We start from the raw sequence: 16,176 nt of genomic DNA on the forward strand, positions 1-16,176 counted from the left end.
GTGGGGAAAGGGGAGGGGGTTGTGCTGACGGATAAAAGGCACCCCAGCGGGGCGCGTACAAATTATGACAAGGTATTCCTTTAACGCGCTTAAGTGTCGCCCAGTGTCATCCACTCCAGCATCAGATATGATAACAACTGTCAAGTAGCCAAGTCTCTGTTGCCTTTTATGTCATTAACTTCCATTAGGAGCTGATAAAGCACCCTTAAACACCTATGTTTTTCCCCAATTGCCAGATTTCTGTTACATTCTATTAGGTATTCTGAACTTATTAAATATTTGCCCACGTATAGGAAATATTAATATATTAAGCCAAATCTTGTTGGGCTAGGCCATAACGTCTAAAGTGAATACAAAGTACAAATTGCATTTACTGAAATACGACCTTTAAATCTGAAAACAAAATCATTCGGGAATAGAACAAAAGTCTAGTAAAGCAAAGCTCTCCATATAGATTCAGCAGTACATGTTTTCTGTAAATGTATCATACACAAGGTTTACGATATTGCTCCTCAATGCACAGGTTTATTTGTAAGTATAGCCTATTATTTAGAAGATTTGTTTTGCCTGGAGGCCGAATAGGTAGCATAGACTATTTATTGCTTAAACTACCCGTGTTAGAAAACTGTTGACTCGCGGAGATAAAGTGTGAAATCGATTATTCGTTTTATTTATTTACGGCATATAGCCGTTATTGCTGTTGCGAGTGTTTTGACGAAGATGCTAAATCTCTAATTCCACTGTGGAAGTGTGAATGTCTGTGTCGGGCAATGCTTCCACTCTAAAGTGCTGCAGGGTGTTGACAGACGTTTGAGATGTCCTTAATGTTTATTGGATATTCTAAAGTAAACGTTAACTGAATCCCTGCGCTCCGGGAGATAACTTTTCTTCCCCAAGATACAAGGAAATAACATGTGGATAACATCCTGATGGGTGGGTGAAATCTTACTGGGAGCGTTTGCGAGGCAAACGGGCCATGCCAAAGAAAACTTTCGCGTTCATGTGATACCAGTTTTGCGCGCCCCATAGGAAGGCGAGATAGAATGGGTAGCCTGGTATACACATCAGCCTCTGTTGTAAACCTCTGTGAAAAATATCAATAAAATGAGTAAAACCAGTAAGCCATCTCAGTAACGTCCTCTCCACAATTATTCTCAGATGAAATTAAACATTTCTCCAGAATCTACTTTTCCTTTAGAATACAACAATTCAGAGACTCGCTGCTGCTGCCGTAGATAGATAGATAGATAGATAGATAGATAGATAGATAGATAGATAGATAGATAGATAGATAGATAGATAGATAGATAGATAGATAGATAGATAGATAGATAGATAAAAATCTGTCAATACATATTCAATAGGATATTCAGAGTTAAGTGCCACGCCCTTAAAATGATAATTTGTCTATAAATTATTGTGGCCCTAATTGGTAGGATTCTTGAATTATTAAACCACAAGCACGAATTAAGTCAATTATAAAATCCAATAAACTTACACAGAAATAACTAGGCCAGCAACTTCCTTTGAGTTATTTCTGATGCAAGCAAAGCGCATAGTCTCCTCCACAGATTTTTGGTCGGAAAAGTGGGTGGTATCTACCCCCTCCTTATAGTCAGGGAGAGAGAGAGAGTGTTTATGTAAATGCTGGATTTTAATTATATTAGGGAGGACGGCCTTATTCGCGGCCCAATAAAAATGGGCCAATGCTGACACCTGCTTATAAACACAGGAAGGATTCCAAAGTCCTAATCACAAATCCGTAGAAAAAACAGCGGTAACTACAGAAGATCCTGGCAGAATGACTTCTAGTAAAGTTGAACTCCCTGGCGAAGTAAAGACCGACCCAGCAGCGCTAATGGCATCCCTCCAGCTGATGCCCTCGCCGGTGCCCAACCCGGAGATAAAGTACACCAAGGTTGGTAAGACCGTTTCTAAACTACTCTGGAGTGTGTTGAAGTACTCTGAACATCAGTCAGCGCGTTTGGGGTTTTGTGCGTTTCTGGCACTTTAAGGGTAGCGCGCGGACATAAACTCACGCGCAACGCAACTTTGCGTGCCATCCACATCTGACATTTATTCACTAGGAATTTACACTTTGATTTACAGCTTTATATAAATAACTTCAAAAAGTGAAACTGTTAAAACGTCTGGAAATTTGAAAGCTAACCGAATAGATATTTTGGTCACAACGTGCGCGTTATGTCGCGTTTCACTTTGTGATTATTTCGCTGCAAAGTTTCGATTTTAACCGTGTTGTATCATTTATGTTTTTTGTCTTTTTTTAAGACAGCGTCTCTAAAACGCTCAACATTCGCTGTATGCGTCAAAATGTCAACGTGACAACTCAGAAGAATAAAGCGCATTGTACTTAAGATTTACTCTGGGATGTTTCTCTGTAGGTTGTCAGATAATGCGTAGTAACAGCACTGGAGGGTGGTACTACCATGCACCATAGTTTTATATCACTTATGGCTGTAAATCAGAGTTTTTTTTCGTTTGTCCTTTGAATGATGGAGTTGCGCACATTAATGTGATATGGATTTACCATAGTACCCTAATGTTATTGTTAGGTGGGACCAGTTACATCGTTAGGTGTGTTTTCTTAAATACGTCAAACCGTCTTGTACAAAACTTTCATGTACAAAACTTTTATGTACAAAATGTTGGTGTTAATGCAGAACTATCGGATTTTCCGCCATTTAGACGAAGTTCTGCATTATCTTGATTGAACTTTTAACGTTAGCTGCGCGTGAGGACTCGAGCCTCTTATCTGCGTTCATCAACCGCAGAACCGTGATAGCTCACGCCCAGAGGCCCTCACTCGGGTTTGACTATAAATTCACAGCTATATCATAAACCTTTCGACGCCGTCGTGTCCTGGATATGGCTAGATAACCAGCTTAGTGGTTTTGAAAGTTGAAAGAATGCCTGAAAATGTGATTATTAGTTAGGGAGGTTACAGCGCAGGCTCTTAGAGCTGCCTTCACATTGAACTATGACCCTTGGATCGCGTCTTCGTATCAACAGTTCCCGCCTCACAACTTTTAACTACAGTGCCGTTTTTAGTTTTTCTAAGAAGACAGTTTTAAACGTTCTTCACATTTAAATAAAGCGATAGATAGGTATTTCAAGGTGGACGTCTTCGGGCGTTATGCGGTTTATCCGCAAAGCTTGATGTTCATCCACTAAAATACATGTATTTTTGTGGAAGTACGTCAAAATATATAATTTCGAGAGAACAAAGCTTTTGTAGGTATTTTCGTATGTACGTATGACCGCCTCAGTATCGATACAAGTGCCACTTCACTGCGGTGATAGTAAGGCATGTAAGCGCCGTGACACACACAACACCGAGCAAAGGGCGATGCTAGTGATAGGCTCGTGAGGTAACATATCTCCACCTGTTCTTGGTGCGCGCGCGGCCTCTCGTCTCGTGCGTAATCTTACTGATTGAGTGCGTTCTGCAGAGAAAGGCGCGCGAGGCAGTGGAGGGGAGCGGGCCTTTGTGTACTATTCCTTAGGAATTTGATTTATCCACTGTGTGCTGGTTGTGGAACGGTGGTGATTCTGATTGATGGGCATTACTTACACGAACAGCCTCACAGCCTGTTACTGATATCTCCACCTCTCTCACACATATACATACTTTCTGCTTGTTGTTTTAAAGATATGCAGGCTTATTTAGTCTAATATAACACATCAAGAATACTCAATAACTCAAAATGCATTTTTTAAACTGAATTTCTCCTAGTGTAGCCCTAACCAGCCCCAGTTAATCCGAATCACTGTTTAACCGGCTCTGCCAAATGGGAGTATTTCACGTTTGTCAGCACGGCCAGTCTGTGAGCAAGAGCCATGCTCACGCATCTCCCTCAGCACATATGAAACCTCCCACCACCTTGCTTGGAACCAGTGGTCCCAGCACATTGTCCGCAACGTAAGTTCACTTGGACAGGAAGGCTGGCTGGGGCTTAGATTGGCAGGGACGGAAACACCATCGTCCTTCTTCCCCAGTGAGAACATGGCGCCCGGATGACACTGTCAGACTACAACTTGCTACAGTAATGGAGAGAGGAGCTTTGGAGCTTTTAGGTAAAAGTCACTGAATGTATTAGAGGCTGATTACATGTTTTTTTTCCATAGCTACATGTAGATAATTGATAGTTATATACATACTAAGACTGCACATGACAGTTCAGTCAGTTCCAGTTATCATTCCTCCTAAAATCTGATGAAATGACTCATGTTTGACCCCAGGTGTCATTGTCTGGTTATCTGGGTGTCATCAAGTTTATTATCACAATTTAGATTTTTAACAAGAGTCCAAGGCTTTATTATTCCAGACATGGCCCCTGTCCATCCCTGTGACCTTCCCCACCTGGACACACACACACACACACACACACACACACACACACACACACAAACGATTACCTGCCAATGCTTTTACCTTCTGTGCTGACACTACCATGTGTGTGTGTCTCAACTTGTGGATAAGAAAACTGCATTTATTTTTCCTCCAAGCTGTGACTGCCCCTTTACTCTGGCCCTGCCTTTTACACACACACACACACACACACACACACACACACACACACACACACACTTGTCACAGTCCCATGCTCTTGTAATTCCCACAGCTGTCTCTACGGCGGGCAACACCACGGTCTCCTTCATAGCCCACAAGCCACAGATGGAGATTCCTTTGCCCTTTCTCCACCCAGCGCGGGGATGATGGAGTGACTGGGCCGTCGTGCTGTGCTCGGATCTGTGCGGCGGTTCTGCGCGGGAGAGCTCTGCTCCCCTGAAGGTGGTCTCTGGGTGAGCTCCGGCCCGCCGCGCTGATACCGGCACAGAGGAAGCCGTAAATATGCCTCCTCTGATGGGGGGTTATTGATGTTGTCTCACTTTACGGCTCTCGGATGGCCGGCAAGGAGGGGAGGGAATGGAAGGAGAGCTATGTTACCCCCGTGTGCTGGGGTAATAGATGGAGGCTCTGGTGCCTTTACTATGGGTGAGACTGGGAGGACTCTTCATATTAATCAGGCCTCCCACGATGATGATGGTGAACTTCTACCATTCTCTTACTGAAGCAGACATTTAAGAGACTTTTAAAAGAAACCAAATACTGATTCTCAGTCCAATATGGAAAAGTACTGCATTTTTTACCTAAAATATATTTCCTTATGTTTTCAATATACTTTGTTAATAACCCCAGTCAGAAATCTTGTACCTGTATAAACTCATAAATATAGCAAATAGGTTTGGGTTAATATTTTACATATTGCTACACTGAAACAGTTAGCTGATAAGATGCTGTGCTGAGCTGAAATATTTATAAACTACTGAAGTGTAGATGAAAAATTTGGGCTGGCAAATTGAGGTGGTTTAATATTAAACTGTGGCACCGTGAACTGTATCTGGGGGAGGCGGGGTTCTCTGGGCCATCCCACTTTTTTTGTAGCTCACACCCAACGAGGACACACCTCATAGCACATGCCTTCTGCATGTTAACAACCTTCAACTTTGCAGAAATCGGGATACACAGGTCATAACCCGTAATATTTACAAAACACAGTTTCCTTATGTTACATCGCATTCCCCGGGTTATGGCTTGACTGCGGGAAGCTCCGTGTTGGAGTGACTGGTTCTCCATCACCTACTCCACCTGCTCCGTCTCCCTCCGACTGGTGTAACACAGCAATGGCCCTTTGTCCTTCACTTTAAAGCCAGAGCCCCCCCTGTGTTCACGCTTGAAATTCACGCCATTCGCGTCCGCAGTTAAGGGGTTTTAGTCGTCCGCTGGGTGTGCGTTGGAGGGAGAGCTTTTGTAAGCTAATCCGGGGGACAGCTTGTGCGAATGAGGTAGGCTTCATCAAACCGTCACTGGGTGAGGGACTGCAATGGCGGCAAGGGGGTGTGAGATCTGGGGCTCCCCTGGTCTGGGTGCTCTCCGGCGGGTCGTAATATATGGCTGCGTCTGGCTGTGGGGGTCAGCGGCCCTGCTTCACGAGAGGCTGACCCCCACTTCTGGAGTTTTTCACTTCAAAACGCGCCATCTCTCCCTGAGATCCACATCAAACAGCACCCAAGCTGAAGGCTGCACTGGGAAGCCAGTGATTTATTATAAGCAGCACAGTGAGGACTCCCTCTATCCGTCTCCTGGGTTTCTCTCTCATCTTTCTCTCCTGCTAAATCTCCTCCCTTTTATTGTCTTTGGCGTTTTCTTTATTTCTCACTCTCGTCTTGGATAAACATGTTTTTGGAAAGATGTATCTGTCCATTCATTATCAGTTACTAACTAACATGTTAGGTACTCCTCACCAAAAGCAAAAAATCAAAGAGGCAATTTTTATTTCTGTCTAACTCCAAAGATTAAGGGAAACTAGCAGCTAATCAATCCATTCAAACGCCCACTGGTTATTTTTCTGCTGTGGAAGAATTAATCAAAGCACAGCCTTTCCACTGGTGTTGTCCATATGTGTTTCACCTTTGTCTCTGTTTTGTCTCTCAGCATTGTCACCCAATACAAATCTGGCTGGTTTGTACGGGGGTGGGAGCGTGGGGGGGGGGGGGGGGGGGGGTGTCTGTTAGCGTGAGACATGCTAGTCCTGTCATATGAGCAGCTAACACCACTGTTGCTGGACTGAAGTTGTATATCATCACAAAGGAGAGAGCGAGAGAGAAGGGGTGGGGGGGGCGAGGCGAGAAACGCTGAGAAAGACTAGATCTCGAGCGAGAGTGAGACAAACGTGCAGAGGGGAGACAGAAAAGATAAATTAAGTGAAAGGTTTGTGAAAACCCACATCTGACTCCTCGTGTCATCACTTCTAGTGCTCTTTTCCCATGCAGTTTGCTTGTTCTGTAATGTTAACAACAGTCAGCAGTGTCACGAAACGTATCCAGCGACACCGCAGACGGCTCCGGGTCGCTCTGATAGACGAGGATGTGAAACTTCCCGTGTCGACCCAGCCTGTAGCTGCAGGTGCTCTGCTAGGATCCGGCTGCCTCTGGAATCTTGGCCTGTTACACATAAACACACACACACACACACGGCATATATATTTCATTTAAAAATATATGTATTTTTTTATTTTCCCCCCTCCTCGCTTTCCCTGAAAAGGGCCCCAAAATGAGCGCCATTAAATAGTCCTCATCTGTGCGAGTCATGAGAAGGTGCTGTGGGCCAAACAGATGTGGCTTTGGCATCCTCTGCCCTCATTGCAGCTCCGCATCCTTCGCTGGGCCGGGCCTCCGGAGAGCGCGAGCCGATCGGCGTTCCTGCGACTGTTGGAATCATCCGGTCGGCTCGGAGAATGGTTCACTCGCCGCATTCAGCGTTCCCACAGGACCACGTTAGGGCCTCTGCACTCCCAATATACCAACCCCCACCAAACACACACACACACACACACACACACACACTCTTCCCCATATGAAGTTAAGAAGCTGGATAACTTGATAAAAACCTCAGCGCTAAATGTAAGCGTAGATCACGTGCTGTGGGTTCAGAATACGTTTATAACGTGGACCTTATTAGCGCAGCGAACAAGCGCCGTCAGAAGAGTAGCAGCGCCGAAAGAAAAGCGCATGGCCGTCTAAAACGCTTGCAGCTGTCCGGTAGTGGGACACGGACCCTGGGTGTCCTCACGCCGGACACTTTTCTCATCAGCTCCGGCCTTGGTGTGTTACGGCAAGGTCACGTGACGCCACCCAGCACAAGAGTCCCCCTGTTCGCTTCTCATGTTTACTGAATGGCGAGGGGTTTTTTTAGGGGGGGGGGGACTTTTATCTGAACCGTTTCTGAAAATAGTCTATAGTTTTTGCTTCCTTTTCTTCTTTTCGGCAGTAAGTACCATTCTCTCATTGTTGTGTTGGCCCTCGAGTTCACCTACCAGAAGCTTTCTGCGCTATTCAGCCTTCACCGTCTCCCCCCGGTGCCCCGCTGACGTCCGCGGGAGCAGAGCGAAGAAAAGCGCAACGTTGATCGATCTGAAATTTCGCACCTTTGCACTCGTGTTCTTATCCTTTTCTTTTTGTCCGGAGGGAAAGCGAATCCTCGAGAGTTGATTTACGCCGCAGCCTTGTCGCCCTTAATCAAGCCCCTCAATAGGACGAGACAAATAAATTGGGAGCGCCCCCCTGAGCCCGGCGAAGGCCGAGCCAAATGGCCTCCAGTGCTGCTCTTTAAAAAAAAAAAAAAACTGTGATTTAGGTGGCGGCCCAGTCGTCTCCGCTGCCCTTAGCGAGGGGTACGTGCTGCGTTGTCACCCGGCCCGCCACAGACCCGCCTTGATTTAGCGCGTTCCAGAAGAGCGACCCCTATAAATAAAATAAAAAAAAACCCAATTCTGTGCTCTCTTGGCTTTCTGTTGTCGTTATTGTTTGTTTAAATGCAAAACGAAACCACTGACACTTTTATGAAGTGCGGTTAATGGGAGTGTAATTAAAGTGTGTCGGTCCCTATGATGTAAAGGCGCGCGAGAGAGCGGCCCGTGTCTGTCTGTGATCACTGAGTGTAATGCGGATGAACCGAAATGGAGCGAGCACACAGTGGTACGGGCTGGTACCGAACACCTACGCTATCCGTGAAGGAAATGCTCATACCCAAGGTTTCGCTCTCGAAACCATGCCAACTCCGAGAGAGAGAGAGAGAGAGAGAGAGAGAGAGAGAGAGAGAGAGAGAGAGAAGAAGAAGAAGAGTTGCATGCTGAAGACATAAGGCCTTGAAACGCTTCCAAATGAGCTAGTATGTTATACCAGCGTTAACATAAACACCCCTTACGGTTTGCAGCCAATTAAATGGTAGTTAAGCCCGTAGGTTTACATTGGTAAGTACGCTGTAGGTCCGTGGAGGACGTCAGGCTTTGTTTGAACGTCGTCCTTCACCTGACTTAAGGCAGAGTTTAAAAAAAGTACATGTTTGCTTCGTGGTGCCAGCGCGTATTTTACCAACACCTCATCCGTCAGAGGCGCTGCCAGCGCCCGAAAACAACCCACGGAGGCTGTTAAAGACCCAAACATGCCCATAGGCCCGGTTCGGTTACACGCAGCGAGGCTAGAATTAAGCACTTGGCGTCGCTATCAGATGTGATCACACCTGACACGTCGGGTGTCTCGCAAACTTCATTTGATGTAGACTTGCGCTCCGACATTTGAGCCGTGCGGTCCGGTCTTGCGTTTGGCTGCACGGAGATGTATTTTCCCTTCGCCTTTTATCGAGCTTAAAAAATGCAGGATTTGGAATGCGAGGCGGTTGTTTAACGGACCGCTTCCTTTAACGCAGCGCAGAACCAGAGTGACACACGTGTTTTATGATCTCGTAAACGAGCAGCAATGTTGTGAAATCTGTGTGGGTGTGTAGGTGTGCGTGCAGGGGTGTGTAGGGCTGTGTGTCAGTTTGCATATGTTTTGTATGTATGTGTATGTAGCTTTTGTTTCAGAAAGAGAGTGTGTGTGAGGAAGAGTGTGTGCACATTTGTGTGTGTGTGTGTGTCTGGTGTCTGATAGGGATTTATCTCCTTTCCTGCTCCCCCACTGGTTTCTGTCTGGTGGCTGGATCTCTCCCCAGAGACAGATCTAGCACTGCAACACCACACCGGATTCCCAGAGATTCCTCCCTGTGCACAAGACTTTAGGCCCACCGCACATACCCCTGCCCTCCCTGCCTGAATCTGGACCTTATCCCTCCAACTCGCAATACTAGCACCACCAGTGAACATACACACACAGACACACACACACCCCTTTCATCATGACGGTGACTTTCCTTCCTGTAGCTCTTGTTCTTTGATGCATATGAATATGAACTGCCCTCTGAGTTTTTTTTTTTTTTACTTTCTGATTATCTGATTGCTCATCAGCCAAATCTTGTGTTGGGATTGAGTTGGTTTCAAGCACTCGTGTGCAGGCAGATTTGTGTGTCTCTGGTGTCCGTGAGCTGTGACTCACCGAGTTCTGGCATCCTGCCCATCGGGTAGAAATGAGGATTTCATCTTGTCATTGACACTACGCTCTCCCCCTATACTAAAACTACTGTGTCTTCTCTCTCTCTCTCTGTCTGTCTGTCTCTCTCTCTCTCTCTCTCTCTCTCTCTCTGTCTCTCTGCAGATTTTCATTAATAACGAATGGCATGACTCTGTAAGCGGAAAGACCTTCTCTACCTACAACCCTTCCACAGGGGAGAAGATCTGTGATGTTCAGGAGGCAGATAAGGTGTGTGTGTGTGTGTGTGTGTGTGTGTGTGTGTGTGTGTGTGTGTGTGTGTGTGTGTTCCGCTTTGTTTGTGTTCACCAAATGTTTCCACAGCACACTGTGGGGACATTTCTTTGCAATGCCCCATTTCCCAACCAACATGAAGCTTTTATTTTGAAAAACGTGTGTGTGTGTGTGTGTGTGTGTGTGTGTGTGTGTGTGTGTGTGTGTGTGTGTGTGTGTGTGTGTGTGTGTGTGTGTGTGTGTGTGTGAACTTAATCTGTCAGCCACAAAATGGGTGTTCCATTGAACAGGAAGAAACAAATACAACACTGTCATTGATTTTCACACCTCATTCAAATTAAGAAGCAATTTAGACTTCATCTTTCACTGATTTGGAATACATAACATGAGAGAGTGCATATGGGTATGGGCAGGCAGGGTAGAATGTGGGGTGGGGGGTGGGGGGTGGGGGGGGTGGAGATGGATCGTGGATGAAGGAACCGACGAGTGTCGTAAACGCATGACTGCTGGAGCTATTCAGGCCCATCCGGAGTGGACGCCTTTCATTTGTCCCAGAGGTGCACAAACACCTTTTACAGGATGAGGTTATACCCATCCGTTAATGGGGCTCTCTCACCCGTCTTTTCCCCCCTCACCTCATCTTTCTTCATTGCTGTTTCTTATTCTTCTTTTCCTCTTTTCCCTCTCTGTCACTCTTCCACACATCACTCACTTTTTTCTTTCTCCCTCTCCTTTTCTTCTTGATCCCTACACCTCTCTCTCTCTCTCTCTCTCTCTTTTGATCCCCCACACCTCTCCCTCTCTCTCCCTCCCTCTCTCTCCCTCTCTTTCCCCATGTCTCAGGCTGATGTGGATAAGGCAGTGCAGGCTGCTCGCCTGGCCTTCTCCCTGGGTTCCCTGTGGCGGGAGATGGACTCGTCTGAGAGGGGGAGGCTGCTCTCTACGCTGGCGGATCTGGTGGAGCGGGACCGTGCCTACCTCGCGGTAAGTGTCCGACCTACTGCCCTGTGGAAGCCCAGACCCACACCATAGTGAAGCCAACCCCATGCCACCTGTTTATCACAGAGATGCCCGACTGTGGGCCAGAAGGCTCAGAGTCCAGCATAGTTTGGTTATTTCCCTGAAGGAACTTGATTTCATACTTGAATACCTGATTCAAGTCATCAATTAATTACCAGGTTTTGTAGTTGTTACACCCGGGAAATCACCATCCTGTTGGACTCTCTAGGGCCCGAGTTGGCTGTCTCTGGTTTAGAGACCAAGACCAGATCTGGAGATTTACTATTCCACAGACTTTAGTTCCAACCCATCTAGCTATAATAATCCGATGCCTCTGAAGTGCACCAGGCACCTGTACCAGGTGTGCATGGAGCTCAGCTGAGTGTCCAGCACTGGAACTGGGCTTCCCTGAGCAAAGGTGAGATGATTATCTATGCAACTGGAATGGTTCCTCCCAGGAAACACACGTGCCGTTGGCACTGATTTGAGCTGCATCGCCTCTCATGCTTCCTGGCAGTGGTTAGCTATGATCACGGGGACCAAGAGCCTGTAGACAATAAGCAAGTATCTAACCAGAGCTCGTCTAACGACAGCCCGTCTGTCCGGCGCGGCCACCCGGGCCGTCCTGGCAGGAGCCGCTGGCCTTGTTGTCTACCTAACAAGTTCGATTTGTTAAGCAAATGTCCAAACCCGCTTGTCTGAGGCAGCACCGGGGTGGAACGGGTGACCTTTGGGTGCTAACGATCATATAACCTAAAACTGAGTGAGATGATTAAAGAAGTGCTGTTTTTCCACGGCATGTTGGAGGTCCGTTATCCTCTTCGGACTCCAGCTCTGGCAATCCTCCGACGACCTCTGACACACGGAGCGGCGCGGGGAGGTTTAAAAGCAAAAGCGTCATGGCTGTCAGACTTCTTTAAAACGGGGAGAGGAAGCCGCAGCCATTTTGAAGAGACCTCCCCAGCACTGTGGTCGAGTTTTTCCCTTAAATGGGCTAAACCGGTGTTATTTCTTCCTCCCCAATTCCGAACGAGTGTCAGAAAGAATTACTCCAGAGGAGAAACGTAACATCCACGGAGTTGCGATTGTGCTTTATATCAGCCCTAATCCCTCTCTGATAAGAAATCACGGCTTCCTGACACAGAGATAACAAAGCCGCCTCTGCTGCTCTGGATGTATAAGTATCGCATTTCCCCAGTGGGACAGGTATAAACTGTGGGTCTTTACTTGGATAAGTCTCAAATGCAGTTTTGGGGGGGTGGGTGTAGGGGGTCAAATTTTATCCCCATACGTGATTTTTCATGACACTCCTCCACCCTCGTTTCCTCCCCCCATCTCTCCTGCCTCCCCCCAGACCCTGGAATCTCTGGACACCGGCAAGCCTTTTCTGTCCTCCTACTTTGTGGACCTCCAGGGAACCATTAAGACCCTGCGGTATTTCGCCGGCTGGGCCGACAAGATCCACGGGTCCTCCATTCCGACGGGTAAGGTGACCCGCGCACCGTCCCACAACCCACGACCCCCCGCGGGCCGCGAGGGCGGTCGCCCGCAGGTGACGCGCAAACGCAAAAGCAGAACGTCTTCTGGGAAGGCGTAGAGCGGCGATGGTTGGTAAAAGGGGCGGAGCTACACTCTAACGGCGGAGCTGTTCGGGATGGGACCGAAGGACAGAAACGTACGTGTGCGGAAAGTGTATTTGTACGAGTCGCCGTCCTCCTGTCCTGCTAGGGTGTCTGGACGTGCTGCTACGGGAAGCTATAGAGCAGCAGAGAGACCGGCCAGTGCTGGGTGTTTTATCTGCGCCCCACAGGACATGGTGGGGGGTTATGGAGGTGTTCGGAGGGTAAACACACCGGGTCCCCCAGCAGTTATAAATCTGCGCGCTAATGGCCGCCCTCCTGCCGAGAGCCGCCACCGGTGGAGCAGTGTGACAGCTTCGGGGCCGGGGTGGCCCCAGGGGGGCGCTGGGGGGCTGTTCTGGCTAATTTAGCTGTTTGAAAGAGACACGGCGGGGGGTCTGGAGTCTACAGGACAGCAGTGGACTTGTAACTCTGATATCAGAGCACAGCCATTAGTATGTATGTGTGTCTTTCTGCGTGTGTGTGTGTGTGTGTGTGTGTGTGTATGTGTGGACGTTTTGGGGGCGACTGTGTAGCTGTCTCACAGGGGCCCCATGTGAGGGCCATGCGGGTTAAAGAGAGGACTGGGGAGGACAGGAGGTGTCTAGTATTGGCCGTCTGGGTAATTGCTGTGCATTCCAGCACTGCCTGTCGCCAATCCCTCTCTGTCCACAAACCGTCTTGTTCTCAGATCCCACCGTCCCCTGCTCTGAGTCCACTTTCTCTCTCAGTCTGTGCCCCTCCCCTGACTCATCACCGGGGACGTCTCCCACACTCGCTCATGGGACTCTTCACGGCGGGGCCTGCTGTTTTAAACGACCTCCTGCAGATTAAACTCATGTCCATCGAGTCGCTCTGGACTCGGATGTGGGCTGTAGAAGATGATTCAATGTTGGCAATTAGTGCTCGCTCGTTTCCTTTAAGCTACTCAAGGTTGACAATGTAATAAACCTTTTTACAAGGGCAGCCTGAGAATAGAAAGTACCCCTTAAACGAGTGTCAAGAATGAAACACATGAAAACAAGAACTTGAGCACCAAAAATAAACGGTTTTCAGGAACCTCCTAGAGCCGTGGACAGATTTCACAGATTTGACAGGTTTCGGTGTGCTGTTTAAATTCATGTCAAGGATATCTCCAGTTGATTATACCATGGGAACAGGGTCTCTGTGTTGCGATCAAGAGCCCGAGTGATGACTCTATAACCATATGTAGTCAAGGAAGGGGAAGTCTTCCTGGAGCCATTTGATACTTTTACAAATGGACTGTCAGTTCCCTTGGCCTGTCTCACTCTCTCGGTCAGCTCCCTGACCCTGTCTCTCTCTCTTGGTCAGCTCCCTTGGCCTGTCTCTCTCTCTCTCTCGGTCAGCTCCCTTGGCCTGTCTCTCTCTCTCTCTCTCGGTCAGCTCCCTTGGCCTGTCTCTCTCTCTCTCTCTCTCGGTCAGCTCCCTTGGCCTGTCTCTCTCTCTCTCTCTTGGTCAGTTCCCTTGGCCTGTCTCTCTCTCTCTCTCGGTCAGCTCCCCCTTGGCCTGTCTCTCTCTGTCAGTCAGCGAGCGCACCACATCATCGTGCCTTGTCACGGTACAGACTAGAAATTGAGAGGCAGATCAGAGAGGAGAGGTACAGCCACACCCCCCCCCCCCCCCACCCTCATGCCCCTCCCCCGCCAGCCCGTTACTGAGCGCGCTCACCACTGCGCCTTTGTTGGGCTGCTAAGCCAAACTTGACCCGGCGGGAACCTGCCGCGCTTCGCTTTACTTCATCTCCAATCTAATCCGTAATAGAATTACAACGCAAACAAACAGCATGTGTTTCCCTGGCCCGCTCTTATCTGGCCACCGGGGGAGTTGAAGCTCCAGCGTGGCCCCCCGGGGCCGGCACACCTCGGCCAGCACGTCTCTCCTGCCAGGGCTTGGGCGTGTTCGCTGGTCTCGCCAAACACCGGCCAGGACCAGAGCACGTTCCTCTTCAAGTTCCTGCAGCTCAGCCAGTCTTGTTGGTTCTGCTTGGTCATTATCCTCCACCGCCATCACCTACACCACGATGACACTTTCATTGCCCGGTGATCGAAAGCTGGCAGATGTTATCGATGCTCTGTGGTCTGTGGTCGGACCTTCCTGAACATGTTTAAGGTCTTCTGTCCTCTGGTTTCTCACAGATGGAGGGTATTTGTCGTTCACCAGACACGAGCCGATTGGTGTGTGCGGACAGATTATCCCGGTGAGTGTGTCGATGTTGTTTTAGGACAGGTAAATCCAGAGACGGGTTGCAAAAGTGTGTGAACGGTGTTTGTCAATACAAATGGCAAAAGAGGGGGGGGGGGGGGTGTAAGACTGAACAAATAAGAGAGTGAAAGCTGTACCAACGAAGAAGAAAAAGGGGGAAAAGTTCATGGAGCTTCCTGATTAGCACCAAACTCCTTTCGATATGTGTGTGTGGAACAGCATGAATGCGTGTGGAATACGTCAGACAATTCTTACTCCTTAAAGAGTTAAAAATAAGCATTCTGGAGCTTCAGAGACAGGGAGTGACTGGCCTCTTACAATATGTGAGTGGGCGAAGACTTAAGTGACTCATCACCTCCTGGGTTGTGATATGCGTGGGTTCACCAGTGGGCAGAAATCTGAGGAAGGGATGTTCACAGGAACAAAGACATAAAGCTGCTTCACTTGAGTTCCTATCTTTGTGTGTGTGTGTGTGTGTTTGTGTGTGTGTTTATGCAGTGGAACTTCCCTCTGATGATGACGGCATGGAAACTGGGGCCAGCTCTGTGCTGCGGGAACACGGTGGTCCTGAAGCCTGCTGAGCAGACCCCGCTCACGTGCCTGTACATGGGCGCCCTGATCAGAGAGGTACAGCACACGGGTGTTGCGACATGCTCTCGGCTGCTGGCCTGCCATCAAAGGGCCGCTGCCACACGTCCACTGTAGCAGCGGCCCGGCGCCCACACGGGCCTCCGATCAAAGACCCGCCACGCAGTCATAACGACGCTCTCACAGATCGGCGGGATGAAATGTCAGCACTGAGGACCCGATCTGTCCTGGCACAGAGCAGTGACATTACATACATACAGTACATCTATCTGCCCTGTGGTGCCACACGGGGTCGGAGGGGTGCTGGCTGTTGGCCGGGCCCGAACTCGCGGCCCCTTAAATCAGAATGCACGGATCGTGGCCGATCTGGTCCCATCACAAAGCAAAACACAGATTCTTCCTCCTTTTCCTCCTCATCTCCTGACTGTTGGTCTTTCTCCGCCTCTCCCTTTCTGTGGGACTCTGACTCTTTTGCCCTCTTCTCTTCCTTTTGATGTTCTGTCCATCCTCTCTTTCTGTGCCTGGA

The 16,176-nt window shown here is 48.5% G+C and overlaps 1 protein-coding gene across 1 annotated transcript in view; it reads left to right on the plus strand.

Moving 5' to 3' along the window:
• Positions 1 to 1,712: 1,712 nt before the first annotated feature.
• Positions 1,713 to 16,176, plus strand: part of aldh1a2 (aldehyde dehydrogenase 1 family, member A2) — an 18,415-nt gene continuing 3,951 nt past the window's right edge. The window contains exons 1-6 of the mRNA XM_077007662.1: positions 1,713 to 1,918; positions 10,114 to 10,218; positions 11,065 to 11,205; positions 12,575 to 12,704; positions 14,996 to 15,057; positions 15,561 to 15,766. Of these exons, the coding sequence (XP_076863777.1) occupies positions 1,802 to 1,918; positions 10,114 to 10,218; positions 11,065 to 11,205; positions 12,575 to 12,704; positions 14,996 to 15,057; positions 15,561 to 15,766 (761 nt within the window). The 5' untranslated portion in view covers positions 1,713 to 1,801. The remainder of the gene's footprint in view (positions 1,919 to 10,113; positions 10,219 to 11,064; positions 11,206 to 12,574; positions 12,705 to 14,995; positions 15,058 to 15,560; positions 15,767 to 16,176) is intronic.

Source organism: Brachyhypopomus gauderio, chromosome 1, assembly GCF_052324685.1.
Source record: "Brachyhypopomus gauderio isolate BG-103 chromosome 1, BGAUD_0.2, whole genome shotgun sequence".
In the NCBI taxonomy this organism is placed as follows: domain Eukaryota; kingdom Metazoa; phylum Chordata; class Actinopteri; order Gymnotiformes; family Hypopomidae; genus Brachyhypopomus; species Brachyhypopomus gauderio.